The sequence below is a fragment of the Periplaneta americana genome, chromosome 4 (assembly GCF_040183065.1).
Source record: "Periplaneta americana isolate PAMFEO1 chromosome 4, P.americana_PAMFEO1_priV1, whole genome shotgun sequence".
Lineage (NCBI taxonomy): Eukaryota > Metazoa > Arthropoda > Insecta > Blattodea > Blattidae > Periplaneta > Periplaneta americana.
The window spans coordinates 69,845,866-69,871,431 of NC_091120.1; the positions used below are offsets into that span (position 1 = coordinate 69,845,866).

Here is a 25,566-nt window from a genome sequence, read left to right on the forward strand (position 1 = left end):
TCGCACTCCCAGTAAAATAGCATCGTAACTCGAAAATTGTGATTTTTAAAAAGATTATGCTGTTTCGTAGTAAAACACTGCTGTAAAAATATTATAATAAATAGGTACCAAAACCTTTGATAATATTTACTATTTTATTATTAGAATTTCATAACTCTAAGTAGTAAAACAACGCTGAAAATAATTTACGAAAATAATAAGTGATTTTCAACATACGACAATATTTTACCGGGCGTGAAACATGTTCACAACACTTGCCACCATATACAGTAATGTGTCAGTTTCCGTGTAAAGACTGTAGTTAGGGTTCTGACGGGATCATTTTTTAAAATTTAATATACCCTCACTGCCAAACTTCGTAACAATCTCCAAATATGCCAACGGAAAATGCTAAGAAGGATACTAGGCTTGTCACTGAGGGACAGAGTTCCAAACGAAGTGCTACAAAAGATGTCAGCAATTGAAGATCCAGCACTGCAAGTCACCAATATCATAATGGAAGTGGGAAGGCCATGTTGCAAGATTTAGAGACGGAAGATGGACACAGAAAGTCACACTAAGGGACCCCCGCATTGGCAAGAGATCACGCGGAAGACGAAGAAGAAGGTGGACCGACCTCTTCAGTGAACGAGTAGGAAGCCATTGGCCAAGCGGAGCAAGACATAGGACAGACTGGAAAAACCTAAGAAGACAAGTAAACAGTGACTAAAACCAGAAACAGGTTAAACATTTAAGTAAACAATATCAAAACAGTGAACCAAGTGAACAATTCCAAGCATGCAAACATGTCTTACGCGGAGTAGCTCACCGCGTGAGGCAAATAGAGCTCTCCCTCTATAGGAGGAGGCCTTTGCCCTAAACGGAACATTTTCAGGCTAATCATTTCATTTCAATATGTCCTATAACTGAACTAATTCAATGTCATTTTTAGGTCTTTGGAAGTGTCTTATTCAATATTTTCAATATTACGAAAATATGGATACAAAATGAGAATAAAAGCTGCCTTACGTATATGGTACGATAGTTAATGCAATTTAATACATTTGATCATAATATTGGTTGTTGAATTATTTGTTCAAACTACCAAAATTTTACACACAAAAATGCATAGTCTCATATTGCATTTAACTGCATTTTTTCATTTCTCATTAAATAGATTACATTTTCAACATAATATAATATTCTTCTACAACTTTACTATGAAGTACATTTCATGTTATACTACTGATCTTGATCTCTTTAACATCACGTGAATAAAACCAAAGCAGGCAACTGACTGTCGGGATTTGTTAATTTCTGTGTTGATTACGAAATTAGCACTGAAATACGTGTAAAATTGAATCTGAGAGAAAGAATTGCTTTCAGTTTAATTGGTTAGTGTCTTCGAAAGGTGGTGAAGTCTATTAAAATATTCTGAATAATAACAGATGTGAAAAATGCAAAACTGTTGGAAGTTAAATAAGCACTCCAAAATAGCTGTCTCTCTCTCTCGCTCGCTCTGTATATCTAGGATGTGTGTAGCCTATATTACTTCAATAAAATAGTGTGATGTGGCAAGAAATGATTTATGATATAAAACCATCTTCAAGAGTAACAGTCGAAGGTTCTCATGAACTGCAATTCAAAGTTGATTTAGTCCAGTTCCGCTTAAGTTTTAAAAAATATAAATACATATTATAGAAGTTCATACTCAGAATCGACATTTTTACACGAAAAGCAATAAATTTATATCTACTATAATGATTTCCGCGCGACTTAGTTCATATGTGTCATCTTCTTCGTCGACACAATACTTTATCTGGGCGCATGTAATATTTCAATTACCACCACTAACAACGACTAAGAATTAATAATATAACTAGACAACGTTGCTTAATTTCGAATGACATGTTTTGTTCTGGGCGGCTAAAAAAGCGTTCACTCCATGAACTAAGTTACATTAAAAGGAATATAGTGCGTATTTATTGAATATTTCTTTACTTGTTAGGACGTAATTTTGTGTACAGTGTCTTCAAATTAATCCCACAAACTTTGAGATCGGACAGTAGCTTTATAAAAACTCATTTTGTTAAGAAACGATTGGAGTACGACATTTCGTTTTAATGCAAAAAGGTTTTACGTCATGAATTTGACGATCTTACAGGACGAGGTTGAGGTAATCAGTTATTTGAATTATTGTTCTTTTAGTATTTTATTATTAGTAGTATTATTTTTATTTCCTTTGAAGATTCAAACTGTGCATAGTTATAGCACGAATGACCGTACGGGCTCGTGCGAAGGATCTTGTGTGCATGAGTTTGTATAATTGTGTATCAATAAATGCACTTCATTCATTCATTCATTCATTCATTCATTCATTCATTCATTCATTCATTCATTCATTCATTCAGTTATTTGAAAATTACGTAATGCATTTAATAAACGAATCATAAATATTAATTTACAGGTTGAGGTAAGAAATGATTTGAAAATTAATTAATCAATTAAATAAAATTAATTACTAATTACAAAATACAAGAAAAACAAACAAAGTAAGCAAAACGAAAGGGAAACGCACTACTTTGTTAAATAAACAGTCCGAACCCACTACATGCAGTCATTTGTTCTTTAACAAAAGGTGTTTTGAGAAATGTTATCTATCGTATTCAGAAGTTTATCGGTATAATTTAGAGACATCCTATATAACTAGTGTGGTAAGATTTTAGGACATTTCATTTCAGAATTCGAACTTCCATCTGGAATAAATAAAGATAATTTAAAAGTGTAATTTTTTCGTACATTTTAAATATAATAATCCGTGGCTCCACAGTCCTTGAAGGGCTCAGACCGACCTGCCGGCTGCTAAAGTCACTTTCACATGCCGAAGCAGAAGTGGACGATCATCCCACCAGAATGGAGGTATCATGTGGTTAGCACGATGATTCCTCCAGCCGTTATAGCTGGCTTTCGCAACTGGATTTCGCTACCTATCGTAGCTCAAGTGCACCACACGATGCTGGGTGGGCACAGGTCCCAAACAATGGCCGAAATTTCATGAGAAAAATTTTCTTTCCCCATGAGGATTTGAACCAGCGCGCATTTCGTAACGCGAGTCCTAGGCAGGATGCCTTAGTCCACGATGCCAGGGCGCGGCGCGGGTGATATTTTAAACAAGATAAATAATTTAATATGTGCTATTTTTGGCCAACAAAATCCACATTCAAATATTACACGTAATTCGAGCATGACTACGATATGTTGCTTAGTGCAGCGGTCGTCAACTCAGTGCACTCTCGGGCTAACGTCTCATACCCGCAGGTCCTTTACAGCACCAGCGTGGGTAAGCTCTCTACCTCTACTTGCTGCACGACGGGGAAAATCATGTTGCTCCGCTTATCCTTTACCCATTTCAGGGAGTGCTGACGATCACTGGACTATAGGGTGTAAGAGATATTAGTGCCGTTCTTTTCACAGTCGTCGTGGACGGTGTACAGAATCAGAAAATTTCCATACAACATAGGGTCAAAACTTTATAATTTTCCCAGAAAAAATATTTTGTTTTATTTGCGTTATACTATTTATATTATTAGTAAAATTACAAAACAATTACAGCAGTAGTTATATCTAGCAAAGAGTTAATATTAGATTAAATAAATATGTGTGTTCTATTACGTTTTCGTGAAATTAAATAAAATTCATGCTTAAATTTGTTAATATTCTGGCGTGTGAGACATTGCAACGTGTTCAGCACAGACGTAAGTATGAGTCAGCTGAGTTCAAGCTCCCTGTCCATAGGTCTACTGCAGAGCGGATGACAGTTCGGTACAGGGTATTCGATAAACAACTTACAATATCATTTACAGTTTAGGAATATCATGTTAGTAATTTATGGAGAAAATCGTCATAATTCAAGTGAGACAAGAAAGATGTACAGTCGACGTTTTCCTCAAGGAAGGTTACCTAATCGGCGAACTTTTGTAGCAGTTTCTCAACGATTTTTAGAAAGTAGGAGTCTCTTACCCCGTTTCGAAAATCACACAACCAGAAATTTGTTTAAAAATGATACTGATTTACGGAAGCGAGAGAGATAAAAATTTTGCAAAAAAAAAAAAAAAGTTCGTGTGATTTTGTGCAGAAAACCATTATTGTTTATTCTTTAGATATACAATAAGAGTTGGAGCAATATTATTACATAAAATGTAAATTTACCATAATGTTCTATCAATGAGATTCAAAGTTTGTATTTCCTGCTCGTTTTATGTAAACAACAATATTATCCTGGTCCGCTCCTGCTTTAAAACAGAGCATCTGTACCGGTATGTCTGTACCCGCTTGTGCTGCACTGTGTACTTATAACCCCACTCCTCCCTATCCAGCAACGTTGCAAATCGTATAATATTGTAGACTGTAATAATTAGTTAATTATTGCAATTAGATAAAATTTGTAAGGACATTTTTTCTTCCTTATGGCATGAATGGCATGAATAATCATCAGTTAAAATAATGGCACTTACACCCCTTACACTCTGTATATTGTACTTGTCGCCACAAATCTTGCGGTCCCTCCGGTGACTGACCGAGCTTGTATGTATCTCTAAGAAGATGTGTGGACCTGACCCGAGGAACGTAGTTGCAGTGCAGCGAATGTTTTACTTTCACGCGTGTTCGAGTCAAAAAAGCAACGAGCAGCTGCAGCGTGTAATATCTTCAAGACGCGGATTGTGGGACAGACGTGCTCTAAATTATATTCGCTCCTTTGAAGGAAAACGCAGCGAGTGTTGAGTAACAAGTGGTTCTGTGGACGGAATACGAGAAAAATGGATCGCCAATGACAGTGACGTCCGATAGAACTACCTTGGAACGCGAAAGTGCTTCTCTTGTATAAAAGCGAGCGGGGCTCCTCGGATTGTCATAAGCCACCTGAACCTACTGCCAACATGAAGCTCCTCGTAAGTACAACACAAACAAACAACACAGAAAATAACAGGAACTCATTAAATAAGTAAAAACAATTAACACCAATCGAATTAAAACCCCTGAAATCGAAGATAAATCTGAATTTTGAAACCAAAACCAATTTAAAATAAAGAGTTAATGTCTCTCTCTCTCTCTCTCTTTTTCTTTTTTGTAACTCTAATAATAATCACAATTAATATAAAGAGGAATAAACAACTTTTTTCTACCGATTTCTGGTTTGACAGTGTTTAATACCAGTTTGGTCTTTAAACGTTTCATTCTATATAATTACACTAATTACTAATAATAGTTTACTGGCCAGGGGTATCAAGTCTGCCCATCCAAATCGTGATCAATTTGAACAGCTACAGTTAGTAGTGAAATCCGATTCTGGTGGTCTGGAAGATCATCGTGCTAACCACACGTTAACTCCGCACTAGTTGGATCGTTCACCTCAGTTGAGGCATATGCACATGAGACCACATGTCAGCTCGTAGCCTTTGATCCTTTTTTGGCTTTCGCACACATTATTAATATTATTATTATTATTATTATGAAAATAAAAATTGAAGTTTCAACTTAAGGAATAACATATATAAAATATAAATGAAAACCAATATCTTTTTATTTTATTAAAGTAAGCTTAATACGATTTAAATCAAAACTTACAGATAAAAGTAGACCTAATGTAAAAAAGGTAAAGGTAAAGGTATCCCCGTAACATGCCATGAAGGCTCTTGGGGAGGCATGGAGGTAGAGCCCCATGCTTTCCATGACCTCGGCACTAGAATGAGGTGGTGTGGTCGGCACCACGCTCTGACCGCCTTTTACCCCCGGGAAGGACCCGGTACTCAATTTTATAGGAGGCCGTTCTGAAAGTTTGGCAACGAGAAAAAATCCTATCACCACCTGGGATCGAACCCCGGACCTTCCAGTCCGTAGCCAGCTGCTCTACCAACTGAGCTACCCGGCCGCCGTAGACCTAATGTACTATTATAAAATAAGAATATTACAATAAGAGAAAAACGCTCATTTTGTTGTTGTTTAGTTAACTGTCCGAAGAAGGTCTGAACCTCACAAGTGATACCAAAAAATATCACTTATCAGACATCTAGGACAGGAGATAATGGGGTAGGGTGGCCAGTTCCTTTACCCCTCCATTGCATACATCGCCGATTAGCTACATATTAAAGTATTACACTAATCAGACTTCAGTTGCATACATTTGTTCTTCCTCTGACACATATCATCAATTGAGAAGTACTCCCTGACAATAGAGGTACATATCAGCCAGAACCTCAATTAGAGGATAACGCTCATTTTAAACACATCTTTTTTTCATTCTTTTCATCGAAACGAAACCAAGTACATATTTTATTACGAGAAATTTCAAGGTACACATATCCGAATATTGATTCTGAAAGTAAGAATTTATTGTCGAGGATATTTAGATCTGTTTCATATTTAGATTAAAACCTGAGCTGTTGTAATTTTCATACTGTATATGAGAATTACGTCCGATGCTATAGCTCTGTGGATAGCTTATCTCTGCAATGACGTTGCATCGTGATATGATCTTACGGACAATGGAGACCGACAATATGAATATGTATTGTTTTGGTTCAAACATATATTCTCCTTTACACAGCATTGGCTTTTAATTTGGTATAGAAAGGAGAAGGTAATGGAGACACAAGAAAGAAATAAAGCTATTCAAAAGTCAGAGAGTTTATAAAATCAATGAAAAATAGTTAATTGCAAGGTATACAAAAATAATCATCATTTAACTCATAGGGTACATAGGTAAATGAATTTACTTGCCTTCAAAAGATTAAATTTCAAATATGAACTCTTAATTTTTTCTTAATTTACTAATAACTGATTTAAATGCTAGCAAACGAAAGGGCCAAAATCTGAAATCACTTAGATGAATAATCTTCTGAAGTTAGTAAATTGTCTAATATATTTATAACAACATTGTATAACAAAATTCACGTCTGCAGAAATAAAACCATTAAAAACTTACAAAAAGTAAGTTATTTATACATGATAGTTAACCAAATATTAACATGTTGCATTTAGACATAAAAGTTGTAAAGCCGACAAAATGAAACGTTGTAAAACTTATATCGTAACTTGAAGTACAATTATTTTAATAATATTGACATTTTTCATATAAACCTCAATGCAACAAAGTTTCAACGTTTTAAAAAGTCTGCAGACTTCAAAACCATATAATATACGTTGTCATTATGAATACTTTAACATATATAGGTAGTCTGTTGAAAATGTGTAGTTTATGGTAGTAAAAGTTATTTCTGTGTTATCTACTAAGATCATCGTATTAACACAGGGTACGCTTTCTTCACTGATGAATTTAAGTGGAAATTTCTAGGATGTGTATGCTGGGAATAATTCCGTTTCTCCATTACCAAATCAAATTTTTGCGTTATCACATTATCATTATCCCATGAGAAACTGGTCTGTCTTTCCAGCTGACACTAAACAAACTCTTGCACATTGCATATTCGAGTAGCCATTTCAGATAAGCTCAGATTAATCGACTCCAGTAGCATAGGCTGTTATATTTTCTTCTCTTTTATCTGAGTACCGGTAGAAAATGCTTCTTTCGTCCTTCTCCCTTTGTCGCATGCTCTTCTATTAAACATCAAGGTGTAAATTTTAGAACTCATTGAAGGCTTGCTGAGATAAATTTTAAATCCTTTCTTAAGAAACGTGCAAGTAATTCACGATTGTCTCCATGTTAATACTGTGTTTATCATTGGTTCAGAGGTGTGCAGGCTGAATTCTAACAGAGGAAAAGACTAACATTTCTTAGCTTGACTTTTATTGAAAGGAAAGTGCGGTGAAGAGTCTCATGTCCTTAATTTTCGGCACATAAATTAAACTTGCCTCTGATTGAAATTAAATTAGCCTATCTGCTAGTTGTTTCTCGACCACTAGTATCTATGTGCTGCGGACGGATGTCACTGTAGTAGAACTGATAGCATGAATGTCGCTCCGCTGCAGCGTTCCATGAGATCTCAAGGAACGTTTTTAATTTCTGTAAATCTTATTTTCCTCATAGGTCTGCGGTATCTTGCTGGCTCTGGCCGCCCTAGCAGTGGCCGAGGATAAGCCCAAAGAGACTAACCCCAAGAAGCGAGGTCTGTTGGACTTGGGAGGTCCCGAGCTGCTCCTCGGCGGAGGTCATGGTGGCTTGGAACTCGGTCACGGTGGCTTGGAATTCGGTCACGGGCAAGTCATCCACGGCAAAGTCATCACCAAGGAAGTACAGGTTCCAGTCCCCCATCCCTATCCCGTCACCGTAGTGAAGAAGGTTCCTTTCCCCGTCAAAGTCCCCGTTCCTGTTCCTGTCGACAGACCCTACCCCGTCCCCGTCCCTCATCCCGTCCCTGTCCCTGTCGAGAAGAGAGTTCCTTACCCCGTTGAGAAGCCTGTTCCTTATCCAGTCAGAGTGCCAGTGAAGGTTCCTGTCCCCGTTCCTCACCCCGTGGCTGTCCCTAAGCCCGTTGCTGTTCCAGTTCATGTGCCCAAGCCCTACCATGTGCCAGTGCCTCAGCCCTTCTACGTGCACAAGCAGGTTCCAGTGTTTGTACAAAGTGCTCATGAGAGCTACGCTCCCAGCCTCGGGGAGTACCACGCTTCCAGCCTGGGAGAGCTGCATGCTCCGAGCGTGATCCACGCCTCCGCGGGACACGGAGCCGAGAGCTACAGCGTTGTCAAGTTCGGGGGAGCCTCCCACGGGTACTAAGCTTCAAGACACAGACATCCATTACGCATTACCATCATCTGATATTTATGACAAGCTCGTTACCATTGCATAAAGATTTTTAATTTATATTGTTGCATGAAATAAATGTTGCCTCCACGAAGCTGTTTGTTACTGATTACCTTCCTGACTATCCTTACATACATATATAGTAGGATCGTTCTTTGCATCCCCAGCTAAAGACAGAAGCTACCGCATGCTGAGCGGTTGCCTTTTGAAGTAAGACAGTCCCCCAACCTTTCCTGTCCACTAGAGGCATGGGGTAAGCTCTGTTTCCGCTTTCTGAGACAAACATAAATGTTGCCAATTCTCCCCTGAGACACTAACTGAAGTCTTTCTTACAAGTTCAAACAATTCACACGTGTTTTTGTTCGCTGTTTGAAAGTCTTCTGTAATTACGAGATCACAATTATTTTGCGGAGTAGATTGTAAATTACGTAGTATTTTTAAAACTCCATTTTAATAATGTGGAGACCTTGGGAATTAAACGTGGAAGTTCACGTATCAGGAAGTCCTGAGTTAAATGCTTCAGTACTCGAAAGTGATCCTCGATCGAGCACCAATGGTTCAGTGTCCGCAAGTGATTGTCGACCGAGCTCCAGCGGTTCAGTGTCCTCAAGTGATTGTCGATCGAGTTCTAGCAGTCCAGTGGCCGCAAGTGATATTCAATCATACACTAGTGGTTACGCGAACAAAAGGAAGGTGACTAAAACTTTGAACAAACAAAGCCAGAAACTCGTGTGTAACACGTATGAGTATGTTACCAGTAATAATATAGGAAACGGTCATATTTCGGAGACAGCTAAAATAATGAAACTTGATAGAGAAACTGTTAGGAAAACCGTGCAAAGGGGTCCTGTGACGCCGAAAAAACCTGGCAACAAGAAGGTTAAATTTAGTAAAATTGATGATTTCTGCTGTGACTTGATAAGGCGTGAGACGTATAAGTTTTTTAAAAAGGCCAGCCACCAACTGTTGCAGAGCTACTGAAGCATTTACAAAACGTGTGTGATTTTCCTTATGAAAAATCTACGCTGCGACAGCTTCTAATAAAACTCGGGTTTTGTTTTCGCACTTTGAAGAAGAAGCAAACTGTAATGGAATCTGCACGGATAGTCGCCTGGCGTTACAGATTCACAGAACGTCTCCGTAAGTTTTGTTCCGAGGGCTGCAGGATCGTGTATTTAGACGAGACATGGTTCGATACCCATGATGTTGTGAAGAAAGGGTGGGATGATGGAACCTGCAATTGCATCCTGAAGACACCAACATCGCGAGGCAAGCGCATCATGGTATTGCACGCGGGAGGCAGTGAGGGGTGGGTGGATAATTGTCTCTATTTGTCGGCTAAAAACATTGGGGACTGCAAAGCTGATAGTCATGATGAAATGACAGCTCAAGTTTTCGAGAACTGGTTCAAACACCATCTTTTAGAAAACCTGCCACGAGATCGAAGATGTATAATGTGAGAGAGTGACAATGAATAGAGGTAACGGAAGCAAAATGCTATCATATTTTATTAAGTAGCTACCACTTAAGTTTCGCTGCGGATCTGGACACGAAACACAAATTCAAATTATCTTCTTTCGGTGTTACTTTTTTATTATTATTGATATAAGTATGAAAATATATTAGTTTGTAGAAGTTGACCGTACAATGGTTCTATAACGGACCGTCATATACATAGTATCTCAAAATTATCCATTCATTAATTCGTGATTGATTGAATGAATTTACTTTTTTTTATAGAAATAAATATACGATTGTTTCATACCCACCACGTGGCGAAATCAATGTAAAACGTGACAACTGCGCACCTAGAAATTTCCGCACGCGTCCAAATGACCGGGTTGGACCGTGCGGCTAAGTTCTTCTAGCAACAAAAGAGACCGACTGGGAATCCTTTGAAAAATTCTACATCTCGGACACGATCAATGTTGGAATGAATTTTCAAGTTTAGGATGTTGAAAGTAAATTATTCCAAATTTAATTTAAATAATAGTAATTGTAATACTATTAGACTAACTAAATAGCTGTTTGTCCACAATATATTGCATAAAGGAAAGTAAATATAACAATAAATTTTTCCTTCCTTCCTTGCTGCCTTCTTCTCTCTCTTACTTTCTTGCTTCCTTCCTTTCTTGCCTTCCGCCTTACTTGCTTGCTTCCTTTCTTTCTTACTCTTCTCAACTTCACTTATATCAGACTTCAACACTACTGCGGGTAGGGTAGAGAAAGGAGATACTTCTGATCGTACACTAGACTTCTCACATATGCGAGATCGGCATGTAGCAGGGTCACCGTCGAGACATTACAGCATTGGTTCCCAACCTTTTTTGACTGACGACACAATTTACTGAACGTACACGATACCACGACACACTTATTTGTTTTATTAATAATAATAATAATAATAATAGTAATAATAATAATAATAATAATAATAATAATAATAATAATAATAAAATATAACAATAACCAGTGATATTCTTCTGGAGAAAAAGTAAATGGAATTAACTCTGTGTAGAATATTTTATAGCGGACGGGGAGATGATTATTGTTAACTGTACGGGAATTTTGTCGTTTTTATCCTTCTTTTCGTCCAAATATAACTTTCAAGGTCAAAGCGGAATTCAAAGAAAAAATTAAAAACATGGTTATTCAAACTTATTTCACTTGCATGATGAAAAATGCAAGAAAAAAGTGCCGGAACGCCGTTCCAGTGCGTTCCGCCAGAAAAAAGCACTGATAATTTATATGTAATGTCGGACATCTAATGTTGTAGATTAGTCGATGTTAACACGCAATAGTAAATTCTAAAAAAAAAACAAGCAACAACTTAAGTGGAATTAGAAAAATAAAAAGATTTTTATTATGTTTTTTGAAAGTCACCTATTTAAAATTAATGTGAAGTCTGCGCTTGGTGGGTTGCACAAAATTTCTCTATACGTGGCCTTATGGTTGACAGACCAACACGTAAATGCTCTTCAAGATGCAGCAGTCTGTTTCTTTGTTTAGATTTCACTATTTTCATGGTAAAAAATGCAGATTTACACAAGTATGACGTTGAAAACGGCAGTTCTAGATGTCGTTTTAGTTTATTCGGCACCCTCGACTGATTTGACATAACATTTTCGCATATAAGACACTCGGGATTTTGTTTATATTCATCTCCACGTCAGGTAAAACCATATTGCAAGTATTCATCACTATATTTACTAAAGGCAGGGCGGTACATTTTTGTGAACCCTGAAGGGAATTTTCGCTCACATTATTTGAATTAGCACTGCGTCATATAACACAAAACTCGATTCCGATTGTCTTTTTCGAATTAAAAATTTGTCCATGACAAAATCTAAATAAAGCACTTTTCATAATTTATTCGCATTATCACCCGCTCACACGTACTATATACTGAAACTGACCAATATGTTCTGACGATTATAAACATTGCTTATTACTAAGTGCGAAGAGTACACGAATTACAAAGCATTGTTGCAGGTGTTCACGTTTCATTGGTAAAGTCTGTCTCAAAATAAAATGTACCATATCGAAGACTTCGTTGTAAAGAGACTTTCTGGATGGCATAAAATTTATTTTTCAATTCCAAAATTTCGCGACACACTCCATGAGACTGCGCGACACACCGGTTGGGAACCTCTGCATTACAGGACAGTCACAAGGTAACGGACAAATGTCCGGTCCCGCCATGAACAGAAGATAAATATATTACATTACCGACGTCAGGATTCGAAACTCGGAAAGCTTGGTTTGGAAGTGCACATAGCCACAGTGGCGTACACTAGAAATTATAACAGACTTAAATGCTGAAACTTTTAATAAAGCCTAGTGTAATAACGAAAAATGGAGCAACATGTACCAAGTGCTGAAAAATGTAACTTCACTGTGATGAATAGAAATAGGCTATCAGATAATGTCAGTAATGTCGGCTTTGCAAGTTCGGTGTTTTGTAAGATCTTAACGGTTTTCCCTTGTCAGATAATTCAATTCATAGGACATTATGGTAGGATTGCACATTGTGGGGATGTGATAGTCATAAATCATCAATACAGTGAAATATCTCTTAACGTACACTTCTCAATAACGGACATTTATTAATTACGGACACTTTGAAATTATCCTGCAGAATTACATGTGCTCTTATGGGAAAATATCTTCCCAATAGTCGGCCTGAGTAGCGCAGTCGGTATAGAGTTGGCCTTATGTGTTCGAGGTTGCGCGTTCGATCCCGGCCCACGTCGATAACATTTAAGTGTGTTTCAATGCGACAGGCTCATGTTAGTAGATTTACTGGCATGTAAAAGAACTCCTTCGGGACAAAATTCCGGCACACCAGCGACGCTAATATAACCTCGGCAGTTGCGAGCGTCGTTAAATAAACCAAATTTCATTTTTTTTCTTCCAAATAGCGGATGTTTTCTATAATGGACACGTACAGCTATATTAAAAATTTCCATACTTTACAATTTCTTAATAGCGAACATGAAGCACACTTAAAATGTCGACAGTCATCAGGTAACAGTACTAGTATTTTCTTTTACCCTGGATTATGTCTCTCGTGGGACTCGTAACATATTATCACAGTCTAGTATATACAGTCACGAAGCTCAATACGTAGTAAATATGCATCCATAGATAGTTGCTAACCACTAGGATCGCTACTATCGCCTCATTACAGACAATGCGAAATAGTACCTGCACAATCTATTGTTCCTAGCACCCTCATAAACTCAAGCTTCGTGGCTGTATATACCAGACTGTGTTATTATCATACAAATCTCCTACTTTAGTGACAGAACGTCGTCCGTTGCAGAGCTTTCCCTACCAATGCTCTAACTTTCCCTTGCTGTGTCATGACAGGAACAGCCAAGTTTTGTGATTATTGTAATGTGGACGAGATACGCGTGCTGATAATCAAAGTTGTCCTAAATACTAAGTACTAAAGTCTTTTCCAAGAAAAACTCACTTCTCATCTAGAAAAGTACTTAAATAGAAAATAGAATTCAGAAAGCTACAAGGACACTAAAAAAGATTTCAGATTTTTTTTAATTTAAAACTTAGACCAAATGTTAAATGTTCCAGTAAAATTACCGATTTATTTTTTTTATTTCCATAATTTAAATTGCTATACGATATTAATTTTTTATGTATTAAATTATTATATAAAACATCTGAATTAAAAATTAACGTAATTACTAAAACATGTCAAAATACGGTACATTCACTTTATGTTATTTCCCCAATAGCGAACACTACTTCTAAATACCGGTCATTTTTAAATTCTGGAATGGTGTTCTCTATTGAGAAGCTTCACTGTACGAGAAATTTAGCATGGGCGTGGAAGTCATTCTAAAGCATACAAAATTATAAAGCTGTTGCCGCGGTTCGAAAAATCTGAAATTAAGGATGAAGGTGTCGTTAGTGTGCGTGTATCACAATGATGGTTCCAGCGTTTCGACAATGGAGAAGAAGACATTGAAGATTTACAACGTCCTGGAAGAACTGAAGTAAGGAATATTGATAATACATACAGAGTTTTGGAAAACAATCAACAAAAATGTATTCGTAGATTTTCAGAAGAACTGGGTGCTTCAAAAGATACAACACATTGCCATATTAAAAACTTTAGAAAATCATACAGAAGCTGTAGCTCTATTCCTCATGAATTTACACCTAAACAGGCTCAACAGAGAGTTGCAAGAATAGATCTCACATGTGTAGGAACAAAAATTCGTCAGGGTTTTAATATTGCTTATATACTTGCCTCTCTACAAATATTTTTAATTTCATTTTTAACGTTTAAAAAGTACACTGTCATCAGCATTTTTATTAACACTGACTTGGCACAAAAACCGAGAGAAAATTTAATCCTTGTATTCATTAACAACATTCTTAGGAAATTTCTAACTTATTCTGAAAAGGTCTGTGTCGCAGCAAGGATGCAAAATGTTCAAAAATAAAGAATTGAGAAAATAGAAAGAGAGACAAGTGCACGACCTTTAAACACAAAGCGCATGCGCTTTTAAAATGTTATCTTGGAACTTAGGAGGCCAGAACAGGTAAATTGATACCATTATTTTGCAGAGGAAGATTGGGCATTTTAATAAAAGAATGAAAAACATTTTTTGTTCAAATAGGGATATCTTATGCCAAGTTTTACCGTTAGATTGCAGCAGCGTTCCATGCGGCCCAACATGTTGTACGGCTACATTATGCCATATGCTATAATTGATTGCGTTCTCCCGCTTGTTGATTTTTTGTGCGTGTAAAAATTATATTTATAATTATTTTGTATAACTTAGTATAATTTAATATAATTCAGTATTTTTTACCTCATAATTTAATTTAATTTATTTTACAATAAATAATAGCGTAAACTTGTATAGGCCTAATACTGAACGATTCCTCTTAAGAGATAGATGGGGAAATCTGCAATATGTAGAATATATCCATAGATACGAGTAAACTGAATATTCATTAATCTAAACAAGAACTTTGAGAACGAGGTGCACGAATAAAAATAGATAAATATATAGGAACTTTGTCGAAAGTGAATATTGCCTCTTTGATCATTAGTATTGTAAATACCATACGCTAATAACTAGATATGCAGCCACCAATGTGTTTTTTTTTTATAGGGAAGGGACTATCGAGATTGAATTCCTCGTATTTTTTCTATAGTTGCAAAAAGATCAAATGCAATGTTAGAAAAGATGATATAATATGATCGCATTATCATGATTATTCCTGTTTTGTAGATAAAGGACATGCAGTTTTGAATACTATGTAGGATGATTTTGAAAATTTGAAGTAAAAATATGGTTTTAATAATTAGTATACAGCATATTAAAAACATTATTCACTAAATGGATTTTACTACGGATCGTCCTGGATAATAAACATCCCAGTTAATCGAGAATTTACTGCAGGCGTAAACTTCGGAGAGTCCTAGAAGTACTGAATATAATCTAAACTAACATAGCTTACCGTCGAGGATGCATATGATTCTGTTAATTTTTCTTTTCCTCTTCCAAAATTAAACTATAGCCACCAATTCCTTACTCGAGGTAGTTATTTTTATTTAATAGCTAGCACACTTTCGAGGCATAATTTAATTAGTAAAATTTTTAAGGTTTAAAACATATATTCAGAATATTTTGGGACCTGAATGAAGACAAAAGCCTTTCTCTGGTTTTTACATATATAGGAACACAACACGAATTTGGCAATTTGAGTTATTTTTAAGAATATTTAATGTACTAATATACTACGTAAATCCTCAATGTTTAAATAGCGGAAAACAAATTCACACGCAAAGCGCACCCCTCAAAGTACACGCGCGCTATCTGTTGGTGCTAGTTCAGGATATCCCTATTCATAACATTTTAGTCATATCAACCCTTAAAAACCCTACCTTGGCATAAGGTCTCAGTGCGATTGGCAAACGTAATCACTAAAACATCGAGGATAACTTCATGGTAATTTATAGTATTTCTACGTAATTGAAATCACGAATCTTTGAAAAGTGGGATAGATATTGGACTGAAGCAACGTGGCAAATATGGTAATATTGCTTCAAACCAGCAACTATACTAAAATTAAAAATGTTGTGGAATAAGGTTAAGACATTATAACAGTTATAACTGCAACATTTATTCCCTAATTATTACATACACAAAACATTCACAACATTCATACAATACACACAATCTTCATTTCGACAAACGTAAAAACATGCGAAAATTGATATAAATTTTTCGAAACTTGTATCAGGATCTAGTGATGGCCTCCAAAGTCGAATCCAACGTGTCCTTCAAATCCATGTCCTTCAAAGCCGTGACCTTCCAGACCTCCATGGAAATCTCCGTCATGTCCCTTGATGAAAACTGGTACTTTCTTCTCCACCACCACTGGCACCTTCACTGGATAGGGATGAGGAACGGGCACCTTGACTGGGTAGGGCTTAGGAATATGGACAGGATGGGGTACAGGGACGGGGACCTTGACAGGGACCTTCACTGGATAGGGAACTGGCTTGTCTACAGGATAAGGAACCTTCTTCTCTACATATACTGGGTAAGGTTTGGGTACAGGAACTGGATAGGGCTTGTCTACGTGTACAGGAACAGGGACCTTTACAGGAAATGGAACTTTCTTTTCAACATGGACTGGATAAGGATGAGGGATAGGCACTTTGACTTCCTTAGTAATGGTGATAGACTTGACATGGGATTCACCATGGCCTCCGAGAGAGTGACCTCCCAAACTGAGATGCTCGAATCCTCCCAAGGAGTGGTCGCCCAGCCCGATGTGTTCATGACCTCCGAAGGACAGACCACCTCCATGCCCGTAGTCTCCAATCCCGTAACCCAGATCATGCAGTCCTCTCTTGTCTGTCTTTTTTTCCTTCTTCTGGTCTTCAGCCAGAACTAAGGACACTGTTACTGCTATAAAAGTGAAGATCTGGAAGACATCACAGTATGTAAACTTTATCAAATTTGATTTATCACAAGTAAAATAAATAATATCAGTAAGTTGACGAATTTCCTTTCATTTTTAACTTTGCTTTTTTATTAGGGGAAGTATTTTCTATTTAATTTGATTATGTTTATAGGTACTTGTCGATTATTTAAAATATTCAAAATATATTTTAAGTGTACAGTAGTGTCAAAAAAGCGGACCGAGGGAATAATCAAAGTCCCCGAAATGAGCCATTGCGCATGCCACGCCCGCATTCACAAGGTAGCGAGTAATCTATTGAAATTGTTGTAGTTTCGACTGCTGACGTAGCCCATTTCGAAAGCCATTAGAAAATATGATGGTAAAATTCATGTTACGGGAATAATAAGGTAATTAAGTAGTAAAATATCGCTGCAATCGAAAAGTATCGCGAATGAATTTGAATAAAGATCAAAAAAAGTTTCCTTCACAGGCAGGATTCGAACCACGAAAGTCTTAGTTACCAGTATATCACGCTGTCATTGTGAACAAGGCTCTGAAATCACCTACAAGGGTCGGTCTGGTTTTTTTTGCCACTACTGTATATGGTCAAATAGCTTCTCCACTTATATGAAACAGATAAAATTCGTTTGATTCAATTGCTTTTTCTGTAATAGGTCTCATTATAAAAATTGAATTCACAATCCCAATAGAGAATTGAATCTGGGGCGATTCAGAAACTCCTTTATTGTTCAGTCTGATTATGGACGAGACTGTTAAGGAAATTGAAATGGAAAGAGGCTATCGGATGAGAAATACCAGATCGTTAAGTTATGCAAATGTTTCTGCACCTAATTGAAGATGACTTGCAAAGATTGCTCTGTAAGTGCAACATAATGGCAAGAAGATATAATATGGTAATATCCAACATAAAACTAAGGCTATGATCATTTTTCCACTCCCAATAGGAAGCAAATTAGTTGTAGAAAATAATATAATTGAACAAATAAACTTCCAATATTTTCATGCTAATACAACAGTTATGGATATTTACATGAAATATCTCTTCAAGTTAACAAAACTAATAAATTTCATACAATTTGGTGCAACAAACATCTAAAACCTGAGGCAAAGGTAAGGATCTACAAATCGATAGTGAGATCAATTTTGGCATACACAGCCATTACATCAAGACAAGGCACGTGTTATAAATCGCAGAAATTAAAGTCTTGAGTACAATTTTAAATGAAACAATAGGCGATGGAAATAAAATTGACATAACAGGCTGGACTCAAAGACTGAAAAAATAACAGAATGGATAATAAAAAAAACAGAAAACTGAATGAAATGGTCATGTAAGCCGCAGGAAATATAAAAGGAGAGTAAAAATAGTAAGAATAGAAATATCAATAATTACTGGTAAATAGAGTCTACATTATAGATCGCGCAAAGCAAAGATGGAAAAATGTTATAATCTAGAGGCACCTATTGAAAGAGAACAGGCAATATGTCTACTTCGGAAGGAAGACGAAGAAGAAGAAGAAGAAGAAGAATAGTAACAGGGTAATACGGCGATAATTTACAAAACAATCATTCCTTTAAATATCTTTAAGCCTTATTTCTAATTTTGATCGCTTTATGAGAATCTGTCTGCCCTTCATCTTCAAGATGACAGTAATTAGTAGCATTTTGAGCGCTACTCTGGCTAAATATGGTGATTTGACTGCGACCTCTCTGCTTCCAAGCGTGAAGGAAATCTATTTCATGATTAGAAATACGAAATGGTGTAAAATGTGAAGAAGAAGGAGAAGAAGAAGATGATGATGAAGAAGAAGAAGAGAAGAACAAGAAGAATGACTTCAACACCTTAATATTTCTTCTGACGAAGTTTACGATTGAAATGTAATATCATAAGGGAATATTTCACTCATATTATATCCACTAATGGAGTGTAAAAACCCACTGAATTCGAATCAATCACAGACTTCAGTAAAAAGTTATACTTTTCAATTATCGATTATGTCTCATTGTTATTGTTTGGAAATTTTTTTCTCCTACCTAGGCAATTTAGAAGTTCATAGCGTTCATGCCGATATGAACAATTTAACACCATCTGATACAAAATAAATTAATATGTAGTTTTTTCAATTTGTTATTTAACGACACGGTATGAACTACTATGTTATTTAGCGTCGATGGGATTGGTGATATCGGGATGGTATCTGGCGAGATAAGGCGGAGGATTCGCCATAAATTAGCTGCCATTCGCCTTACGGTTGAGAAAAACCTCGGAAAAACCCAACCAGGTAATCAGCCCACTCGCAAATTCGGATCGGCAGGTGTCTCAGCCGACTGAGCTACACTGATGGCCGCAATTTATATTTTGGAATCTATTTTTAGAATAATTACAAAATTAAAGAAATATCTACTTATGATAAAAATACTTCTGTACTACTAATAAATAAACGCACCTAATTCACAATAAAATATTTGCTTTCAATATTTCTTTAATCATAATTTTATTACTCCAACTATTGTTAAATACCAGTATTTGCCAATCATTTCCATAATGGAGGAGGCAAAGCTCTTATCGGCTAATGAAATGTAGGTTCGTAAATGAAATATATTACGTAATAAAAATATGCGTAATTTTATAATCAACTATGTATTATCATAATCGCAAAATAATCAAAATGTCACTCGAGATTTTGATTTTCTCTAGATAAATGTAGTCGGAATTGAAGTTACTCCTAAATTTAGCGGTAGAATCAATGCCCCGCGTATCAACATGTATGGTAATTTCCGTAATGGTATCTTTTATCTAGACGTACTGTCTATACTATTTTGTTTACTACTATATTAAATGTAATAAAATATCCAGAAACTACTGTCAATATTAAGTAAAATGTCACTCTTTTGGTTCCTTTGTAAAAGTGATACTTTATATTATGAATCATTTTCAGTTGAATCTGCTAGTAGAAACAAAATTTGTGCAATACTTTTACAAAAGACGTTCTGTGTTTAAAAAAAAGTACATTGAAAACGACTTTTTCAGTGTGAGATGTTAAAACGTGTATTTTCACGAAAATTTCCAAAAACATATTTTGCAGTAGTCATGTTACTATCTTTATATTTCCAATGATAAACAAAATAACTATTTAAGTTTATTTTTACTTAAAGTAAATATAACATTGCAAAAAATAATTAAAGAGAGGTATTTTAACTCTTGTATGAACGAAATGACATTTAAACAAACATTTTAAATTATTTTCCTATAAAATAACAATCTTAATTATTTGATATCTAATTCTACACAAAAATACTTAATTGTTGTACTTACTAAAAGCTTCATGTTGCTGAAGTTGATTGTGCTTCATAACGTCCAGCGGTTGTCTTTTATACGGTACGAGACGCGTCTCATTCCGCGATATATTGCGCAACTCCCCCGCTTCCGCACTAATTACATCCCTTATAAGAAAACTTTCGCGAGGTGATGACACCAGGACGAGGCAATGATCTAACAATGCGTGCACTTTCTACAGATTTATCTAATAGGTTATACTGTTCAGTGTACATGGATTAAACACAGTCGTCGTGTTTGTCCACAGCTGGCCCGAGTGGTGGCATTTGTATCATTCGAATCGGACTCGCCTTTCATTCCTGTCTGAAAAAGTTCGGTCTCAGTCTCTGTTTCTCCTTGAGCAGGAACAGATCGGTATGCTAAACACACTTCTATACACCCTAGCATATGAGGATAACTTTACACAGCTCGCCAAATATATGTGCTTCCCGTGCAAAGAAGGCATAATGGTTCAACAATAAAAGTCACACTACTGCTGGTTGTAGTACGTAGTATTAGTACCAAGAATGGTGGTAGCCAGTGGTAGTGGTGGTGTCAGTAGTAATAATAATAGTAGTAGTAGTGGTGATTGCGGTAATAGTAGTGGTAGTGACAATACTAGTGACGGTGGTGATAGTACTAATAGTGATTTTGACAGTACTAGTGGTCGTTTTGATAGTAGTAGTAGTGGTGTGGTGAAAGCTAGTAGCGACTGTGGTGAGAGTGGTACTAATTGCTGTGGTGATTTTTTAAATTTTAGTAGGTTATTTTCGACGCTTTATCAACATTTCAGGTCATTTAGCGTCTAAATGAGATGAAGGTGATAATATCGATGAAATGAGTTCGGGGCCCAGCACCGAAAGTTACCCAGCATTTGCTCATATTCAGTTGAGGGAAAACCCCTGATAAAACCTCAACCAGGTAACTTGCCCCGATCGGGAATCGAACCCGGCCCACCTGGTTTCGCGGCCAGACGTGCTAACCGTTACTCCACAGGTGTGGACTGCTGTGGTGATAGTGGTACTAGTGACTGTTCAGGTGTTAATAGTGATTATGGCGATGGTGGAGTAGTGGCTGTGACGACAGTGAAAGTAATGGCTCTGTCAAGAGTGGCAGTAGTGGTTGTAGCAACAGTGGCAGTAGTGCTGTGGTGATAGTAGTATTAGAGGCTGTGGCGTTAGTGGTAGAAGTGGCTGTGGCAACAGTAGCAGTACCGCTGTGGAGATAGTAGTATTAGAGGCTGTGGCGTTAGTGGTAGTAGTGGCTGTGGCAACAGTGGCAGTAGTGCTGTGGTGATAGTAGTATTAGAGGCTGTGGCGTTGGTGGTAGTAGTGGCTGTGGCAACAGTGGCAGTAGTGCTGTGGTGATAGTAGTATTAGAGGCTGTGGCGTTAGTGGTAGTAGTGGCTGTGGCACAGTGGCAGTAGTGCTGTGGTGATAGTAGTATTAGAGGCTGTGGCGTTAGTGGTAGTAGTGGCTGTGGCAACAGTGGCAGTAGTGCTGTGGTGATAGTAGTATTAGAGGCTGTGGCGTTGGTGGTAGTAGTGGCTGTGGCAACAGTGGCAGTAGTGCTGTGGTGATAGTAGTATTAGAGGCTGTGGCGTTAGTGGTAGTAGTGGCTGTGGCAACAGTGGCAGTAGTGCTGTGGTGATAGTAGTATTAGAGGCTGTGGCGTTAGTGGTAGTAGTGGCTGTGGCAACAGTGGCAGTAGAGCTGTGGTGATAGTAGTATTAGAGGCTGTGGCGTTAGTGGTAGTAGTGGCTGTGGCAACAGTGGCAGTAGTGCTGTGGTGATAGTAGTATTAGAGGCTGTGGCGTTGGTGGTAGTAGTGGCTGTGGCAACAGTGGCAGTAGTGCTGTGGTGATAGTAGTATTAGAGGCTGTGGCGTTAGTGGTAGTAGTGGCTGTGGCAACAGTGGCAGTAGCGCTGTGGAGATAGTAGTATTAGAGGCTGTGGCGTTAGTGGTAGTAGTGGCTGTGGCAACAGTGGCAGTAGTGGCTGTGTTGGTAGTAGTATTAGAGGCTGTGGCGTTAGTGGTAGTAGTAGCTGTGGCAACAGTGGCTGTATTGCTGTGGTGATAGTAGTATTAGAGGCTGTGGCGTTAGTGGTAGTAGTGGCTGTGGCAACAGTGGCAGTAGTGCTGTGGTGATAGTAGTATTAGAGGCTGTGGCGTTGGTGGTAGTAGCGGCTGTGGCAACAGTGGCAGTAGTGCTGTGGTGATAGTAGTATTAGAGGCTGTGGCGTTGGTGGTAGTAGCGGCTGTGGCAACAGTGGCAGTAGTGCTGTGGTGATAGTAGTATTAGAGGCTGTGGCGTTAGTGGTAGTAGTGACTGTGGCAGCAGTAGCAGTAGCGCTGTGGAGATAGTAGTATTAGAGGCTGTGGCGTTAGTGGTAGTAGTGGCTGTGGCAACATTGGCAGTAGTGCTGTGGTGATAGTAGTATTAGAGGCTGTGGCGTTAGTGGTAGTAGTGGCTGTGGCAACATTGGCAGTAGTGGCTGTGTTGGTAGTAGTATTAGAGGCTGTGGGGTTAGTGGTAGTAGTGGCTGTGGCAACAGTGGCAGTAGTACTGTGGTGATAGTAGTATTAGAGGCTGTGGCGTTAGTGGTAGTAGTGGCTGTGGCAACAGTGGCAGTAGTGGCTGTGGTGGTAATAGTATTAGAGGCTGTGGCGTTAGTGGTAGTAGTGGCTGTGTTGGTAGTAGTATTAGAGGCTGTGGCGTTAGTGGTAGTAGTGGCTGTGGCAACAGTGGCTGTAGTGCTGTGGTGATAGTAGTATTAGAGGCTGTGGCGTTAGTGGTAGTAGTGGCTGTGGCAACAGTAGCAGTAGTGGCTGTGGTGGTAATAGTATTAGAGGCTGTGGCGTTAGTGGTAGTAGTGGCTGTGGCAACAGTGGCAGTAGTGGCTGTGTTGGTAGTAGTATTAGAGGCTGTGGCGTTAGTGGTAGTAGTGGCTGTGGCAACAGTGGCTGTAGTGCTGTGGTGATAGTAGTATTAGAGGCTGTGGCGTTAGTGGTAGTAGTGGCTGTGGCAACAGTGGCAGTAGTGGCTGTGGTGGTAGTAGTATTAGAGGCTGTGGCGTTAGTGGTAGTAGTGGCTGTGGCAACAGTGGCAGTAGTGCCTGTGGTGGTAGTAGTATTAGAGGCTGTGGCGTTAGTGGTAGTAGTGGCTGTGTCAACAGTGACTATTGTGATACTAGTAGTAGTGGTTGTATTGATTTTAGCAGTAGTTGGTGTGGTGACAGTGGTAGTAGTGGTTGTGGCGGTAATACTAGTATTTAGATATTCAGTTATTTATTCTGGTAGCGTTAAGAGCATGTGGCCTTCTCTTCCACACTATCAGAAGTGAAATATAAGTGTAAATAATAATAGTAGTATTCTAATAGAAATAAATATGGAATAATTATCTCGCAGGTTAAGAAGTTTACATATAATAAATATTGACTGAACATGATACATAATTAAGTAATTGACAATTTATATCCTAATTTTATTGTATGATGGGTCTAAATGACAATTTATATAACACATAGAAAAACCTATAAAAATCGGCTAATACTCACAAATCAATTCCATGTGAATGTATGTAATTCTTAATTTAAACTGCTAATCGTTCGGCAATCCCTGACATGACGAGGTAAGGAGTTCCATAGGCGACAAACTGACACTGCGAAAGAGGATGAATAGAAAGAAGTAGATGACGAGGAATGGATAATAAAGCCTGATGTTGATTCCGCAACATTGTAAGGTATTCAAAGTGAATTATCAGATATTTTGGAGTAGAAGTGAGTAATATCCTAAATAGAACTGATAAACAATGTACTGCTCTTCGCGCCTTTAGGCAGATCAATGAAAGAATTTCAAAATATGGCGTTATATGGTCAAATCTACTAGTTTTGCTGATGAAGCGTACACACATTATGAACACGCTGTAGTCTTTCAGTTAAATTAACAGTTATATAGTTAAGATAGAATCGCGGTAATCAAAATGGGCATCACTACCGACTGAACAATGTTTCTTTTTATGGAAAGGGCAGACAATTTCGCAAATGATTAAGACATTTAGAGAGTAAAGCAATGAAAATACCTTCTTATAAATGTCAGTTACTTGACTAATCCAATTTAAGTAATTGTTTAACTAACGGACTTACTCGTGTTAATTATGTAAGTCTGTACGGCTTACAGCTGTTCCGATGCTTCATCACACCATCCTCAGAGCCTACTAGATCTCGGCGTCATATCGAACTTCTCTGCCTGTTGTGTGGGTGCGTTTTATTGTTAAAATTGTTGAAAAGTGGAGTCAAATAGTGTGTGTGTACTGAAATTGATGTGTGTGTTGAGAATTTGATCAGGGTGTGTTTTAGTGTATTTGTATATTTCATATTGTTCTAGTGTGTTGAGTTTTTGGTTCTTGGGTTGTATGTGTAGGAATTCCATGTCCGCATTTATATTATTGTATGTATGGTTAGCATTGGTTATGTGATCGGCGTATGTAGATGTATTGTGTCCTCTGATTATTGCTTTAATGTGTTCTTTTTTAGCGTGTTTGGAATGATCTGGCTGTCTGTCCAATGTAGAACTTGTCGCAACTATTACATGTGAGTTTGTATACACCTGTGTGGTCATATTTATTTGTTTGTGTTTTTTGTGTGTTGAGATGTCTTTGTAGTGTGTTTTCTGTTCTGTATGCTATGTTGTATTTCTGCTTTCTGAATGAAGATGCGATCTTATGTGTGCTTTTTTTTTTTTCATATGTTAGTGTGATGTATTTCTTGTGTTCTTGTGTTTGTGTTGTGTTTTTGCGTGTTATTGTGTTTGTTAAGTTTTTGTTTTGTTTTTCTTATGATGTTGTCTATTATGTTTGGATTGTAATCGTTTTCTTGTGCTATGTATTTGATTGTGTTCACTTCTTCATTGTAGTGTTGTTGCCTCATGGGTATGTTGAGTAATCTGTGTACCATTGTCCTGAATGCAGCATGTTTGTGTTGTATGGGGTGGTTAGATGTGTTATGTATGTGTGTGGTGGTGGTGGTGGTTGGTTTTC

The 25,566-nt window shown here is 37.5% G+C and overlaps 1 protein-coding gene across 1 annotated transcript; it reads right to left on the reverse strand.

Annotated features, from left to right (window-relative positions):
- Positions 1 to 16,377: 16,377 nt before the first annotated feature.
- Positions 16,378 to 20,574, reverse strand: LOC138697887 (tetra-peptide repeat homeobox protein 1-like). Its single transcript, XM_069823471.1, has 2 exons — positions 20,529 to 20,574; positions 16,378 to 17,212 (listed from the first exon to the last, which is right to left on the reverse strand). The coding sequence occupies exons 1-2, from the start codon at positions 20,538 to 20,540 to the stop codon at positions 16,526 to 16,528; spliced, it is 699 nt and encodes a 232-aa protein (XP_069679572.1). The 5' UTR covers positions 20,541 to 20,574; the 3' UTR covers positions 16,378 to 16,525.
- Positions 20,575 to 25,566: the final 4,992 nt, after the last annotated feature.